Source organism: Notothenia coriiceps, unplaced genomic scaffold (genome assembly GCF_000735185.1).
Source record: "Notothenia coriiceps isolate Sejong01 unplaced genomic scaffold, NC01 NC01_scaffold00025087, whole genome shotgun sequence".
NCBI classification, from domain to species: Eukaryota; Metazoa; Chordata; class Actinopteri; order Perciformes; family Nototheniidae; genus Notothenia; species Notothenia coriiceps.
In genome coordinates, this window is record NW_011357788.1 from 26479 (window position 1) to 31220 (window position 4742).

The window sequence follows — 4742 nt, forward strand, 5'->3', positions numbered from 1 at the left end:
CCATAGAGAGGATCCTGACCTTCTACAGGTGCACCATAGAGAGGATCCTGACCTTCTACAGGTGCTCCATAGAGAGCATCCTGACCTTCTACAGGTGCTCCATAGAGAGCATCCTGACCTTCTACAGGTGCGCCATAGAGAGGATCCTGACCTTCTACAGGTGCTCCATAGAGAGCATCCTGACCTTCTACAGGTGCGGCATAGAGAGCATCCTGACCTTCTACAGGTGCGGCATAGAGAGCATCCTGACCTTCTACAGGTGCACCATAGAGAGGATCCTGACCTTCTACAGGTGCTCCATAGAGAGGATCCTGACACACAGGTGCTCCATAGAGAGCATCCTGACCTTCTACAGGTGCACCATAGAGAGGATCCTGACCTTCTACAGGTGCTCCATAGAGAGCATCCTGACCTTCTACAGGTGCTCCATAGAGAGGATCCTGACCTTCTACAGGTGCTGCATAGAGAGGATCCTGACCTTCTACAGGCGCGGCATAGAGAGCATCCTGACCTTCTACAGGTGCTCCATAGAGAGCATCCTGACCTTCTACAGGTGCTCCATAGAGAGGATCCTGACCTTCTACAGGTGCTCCATAGAGAGCATCCTGACCTTCTACAGGTGCTCCATAGAGAGGATCCTGACCTTCTACAGGTGCACCATAGAGAGCATCCTGACATTCTACAGGTGCTCCATAGAGAGGATCCTGACCTTCTACAGGTGCACTTTAGAGAGGATCCTGACCTTCTACAGATGCTCCATAGAGAGGATCCTGACCTTCTACAGGTGCTCCATAGAGAGGATCCTGACCTTCTACAGGTGCTCCATAGAGAGCATCCTGACCTTCTACAGGTGCACCATAGAGAGGATCCTGACTGGCTGCATCGCGGCCTGGTACGGCAGTTGCTCCGCCCTCAACCATAAGACTCTACAGAGGGTGGTGAAAACTGCACAGCACATCACCAGGACGGAGCTGCCATCCATGGAGGATCTTTACTCCCAGCGGCTCAGGAGGAAAGCCCTCAGGATTATAAAATACCCCCATCACCCCAGCAACAAACTGTTCAGGACTATCAGACTAAAAACACCAGACTGCAGATGTACCACAATCTTAGTTTTTGCTACACTACATAATTACACGTAGTTGTGTGCTATGACAATAAACATCTGAATCTTCAATCTTTAAATAAAGAAATTTGTTTACATGACTTCTGATGTCACAGAAAAATAAAGACTTGAAGTTTGTGAACTGGAGCTCCAGCGGTGTTACCTCGAGCAGCAGCAGGCCAGCCGTCAGGCCGGCCACCAGCAGCAGATTAGCTTTGGCCCACAGCGCGATCCCCTGCAAGCAGCCGATGGTGAAGACATCCTGACCGGCTGAAGACTCCTCCAGTTGCTGCACCCCATAACCACACATAGTGTTCAGCACCGTCTGCAGGAGGGAATAACACACACTTTGGTTTTGAGAGGGTTGTTTAAGGTATTTGACATTTATTTATATATTTCAAGCTTGTTACGCAAGCTTGAAATATATTTCTTATCAACTAAGATTTGTTAGAAAATGTTTTCAACTTTAGTTGGCAGAATTTATTTTAAATTGGGCTTATTAACACATGAGTACTGTGTAATATATGTTTACATATTTAAGAAGCACAATATAAGACTCAGTATCTAAGTACTAAGTATCATGTGTGGGCCATATTCCATTGTACTTTTAGACTTAGCTACGGGCCAATTAAAAATGGACAACGGGCCGTACAGACCTTTTTTTATTATGATTTTTGGTTGCAAGAGCTGGCGAAAATGAGCCAAACTCCAGGCATGAAAACGTCCCTTTGTGAACCTGTCGGGGACCGTACAGACAGACAGTGGTTCTGACCTGGTTCTGTAAACCAACGCAGCAGGAGAAGGGAACTCCACAGGCCTCCAGACTAGGGTTTGTGTCCAAACACTCAAAGTAGACGTTACGAGACCAGTCCTTGTAGCTCTCAACTCCACAGCAACGAAACTGCAAACACATCAAACTTTTTCTACAAGGAAACAGATGTAAAGGCCTCACGTTGCTTCTCAGTCATTCATCCTTCCTTACCTTCTTCTGGATAAAGTCGATGGCGTTCTCCAGGTCCCAGTCCTCCCTGTAACGGATGATGGCCTTCATCATTAGCCTCTCCGTCCTCTCCATCACCTGAACATTAACATCAAGTTACTTAAGTCAATCCATGGATATCTATAATCAGATATCTGCACATGAATGCAGAATCTGTACTAAACTTTGTTTTCCATTGTGGACTGAAATCATTGTAGCTGATCGTAGCTGCAGTAACTCAGATAAGAAACAACATTTGCTTTATTGGAAGTGTTTTCAAACATTATTCTCAGTTCTGTAAGAAAGAAAACCTACAGAAAAGTCTACGGATTGCTAGTTGTGATATCTTATTATTATATTATATTTTTTGTCCAATCAGAGCAGTGTTATATTAAATCAGAGCAGTGTTATATTAAATCAGAGTAGTGGTTTATTAAATCAGAGCAGTGTTATATTAAATCAGAGTAGTGTTATATTAAATCAGAGTAGTGTTATATTAAATCAGAGCAGTGTTATATTAAATCAGATTAGTGTTATATATTACCATGTCAGTGAAGAGGTATCCAACCACCCCAGCAGCGATCTGCAGGAGAAGGACAGCTACCAGGATCCCAAGAAACTACCGGAACAAAGAAGAGATGACCTGGACAGTAACAACTCAGCAGCACTGACTTGCAGAATAAACATCACAATAATGAAACGTTGACATATGACACTGAAACAGTGATCAGCTGATCAATCATACCATCTTCAGAAGGCAGGTGGTGTTACGCAGCGCTCCAAAACACCCGAGGAACGTGATGAGAAACATCGCCGAGCCAACAACGATCAACAGCAGAGCTGGATCTAATGTCAGGGTGTCAACCACATCTACACACACACACGCACACGCGCACACACACACACACACACACACACACACACACACACACACACACACACACACACACACATACACACACACACACACACACTTAAAACAGTGAGTAATGGTTAAAACATGTCTGATTAACTTTTCTGGCACAGCCTCAGGAATGTTATCAGCATCATAGTTTTGTAACCTTGAATACACACACTCACACACTCTGAAAAGACAAAGAAACAAACACACATATTAAAGACCTATTCCTTCTGTATGCAATGAAGTCAGTGGCCTGAAAGCCCACCTTCATTTGTTATCTAATATGTCTTTTCAATTATCCAAAAGTAAAGGGGGGGCAAAGATCATTATCAAACCACGGTTCACAAAAGTGTTTTTACCTTTGTGAACCGTCACACTTTGTAAAATGGGGTTTGGCATTAAAGACGGCCCAGGTTTTTAGGATAAAGGTAAGGTTATCAGTTTCTTCTATCACAAATAATAACATTTATTAATTTTTACTGACCTTTTTCCTTGGCGATCTTGCCGTAGATTCCAACTGCTGTGAGGATGGCACTCACCACCTGCAGTCAGAGAGAGATGAAGTTTAACCAGGAGAGGTGACTCACATGAAGCACAGAAAACATGTCAATTAGATTAGTTATTTGAGGCAGATGTGTTTTTCTTTTGATTTATCTAACAGTCTTTGTGCTAAGCTAAGCTAAACACGTTGTTGACATATTTCTGTATTGGACAGGTGGTGGAGTTTTACTGTGCCATCTCATTAAGTCTCCATCCACCTGTATTGTGTTGACTCACTCCCTCACTATGTTGTAAAACATTAGTTCTATTTCTATTTTTTATTCTACTTTTCCTGAGCAAAATTGGCTTCCATACTAATATCACTGTATGCCAAAGCATCAACATGTTGCTCTATTGTATCAAAACCAGGTCAAAAGAACAGTCTCCACATACTTTTGGCAAAAGCAAAGTGAAGTCGTCCTTTACCTATGATGTGTGTTGAAACCATACTGTACAGCAGGTTTAAGAGAAAGAAACCACACTAACAAACCTATAAAGTGTTATTTTGAATTCTCAAACTTTCCCCAACAGAGAAACTCACCCAGAAGATGTAGCAGCAGATGAATAAAGTGTACTTGATGCCTCTGTATCCTCTCATTTCCTCTCAGAAGGTCTCTGTTTTGCCAGACTGCGCTGAAAGTCTGTTAGAGGCTTCTTATCTGGCGGCAGAAGACGTGTGTTGGCCTGCACACATTCCTGCTGTCAGCTTCATCCCATCCACTGCTGTCGTCCTGCCATCACACTGAGGAGGAAGAGGTGGGAGTCTGTTGGCGTTACGTCACAACTGCTGCTTCAACAAAAAAACTTTCCTTTAATCCAGATTTTTTTATTTCAATTGACATGATTTATGAGAACAGTTAATTTTTTGCTTGGATTAAAGCATTACACAAATTGGGATGACACAATAAAGAACAGGGGCTTTATTTTCATTGTGGTTCCTTAACATTCTTGAGTTTTCTTACATTAGAGGCTGCAATGTATTATCTGAATGCATATTAATATTAGCCTTGAGTTCCTTAAAGTGTTGCAACACTCAGTACAGTGCCTGTTCTATGGAACGGCCGATTGCTTTGCCTCAGGTTTAGCTTCTTATCCAAACTACACACTCAACACTGTTTACCCAGCATGCCAATTCGGAGGTTTAACAATTACCAGCAAGCCCCTCTTTATACACTACAGAGCATGTCTCACTATTAAAAAATGTACAGTACATTTTA

At 42.8% G+C, this 4742-nt stretch overlaps 1 protein-coding gene across 1 annotated transcript in view; it reads right to left on the minus strand.

Annotated features, from left to right (window-relative positions):
• LOC104955946 (tetraspanin-33) overlaps nucleotides 1-4238 on the minus strand; it is a 7362-nt gene extending 3124 nt beyond the window's left edge. Inside the window, exons 1-7 of the mRNA XM_010783347.1 lie at nucleotides 4067-4238; nucleotides 3470-3527; nucleotides 2830-2954; nucleotides 2629-2703; nucleotides 2088-2183; nucleotides 1878-2006; nucleotides 1269-1430 (exon numbers count right to left, since the gene is read on the minus strand). Coding sequence (XP_010781649.1) covers nucleotides 1269-1430; nucleotides 1878-2006; nucleotides 2088-2183; nucleotides 2629-2703; nucleotides 2830-2954; nucleotides 3470-3527; nucleotides 4067-4123 — 702 coding nt within the window. The 5' untranslated portion in view covers nucleotides 4124-4238. The remainder of the gene's footprint in view (nucleotides 1-1268; nucleotides 1431-1877; nucleotides 2007-2087; nucleotides 2184-2628; nucleotides 2704-2829; nucleotides 2955-3469; nucleotides 3528-4066) is intronic.
• Nucleotides 4239-4742: the final 504 nt, after the last annotated feature.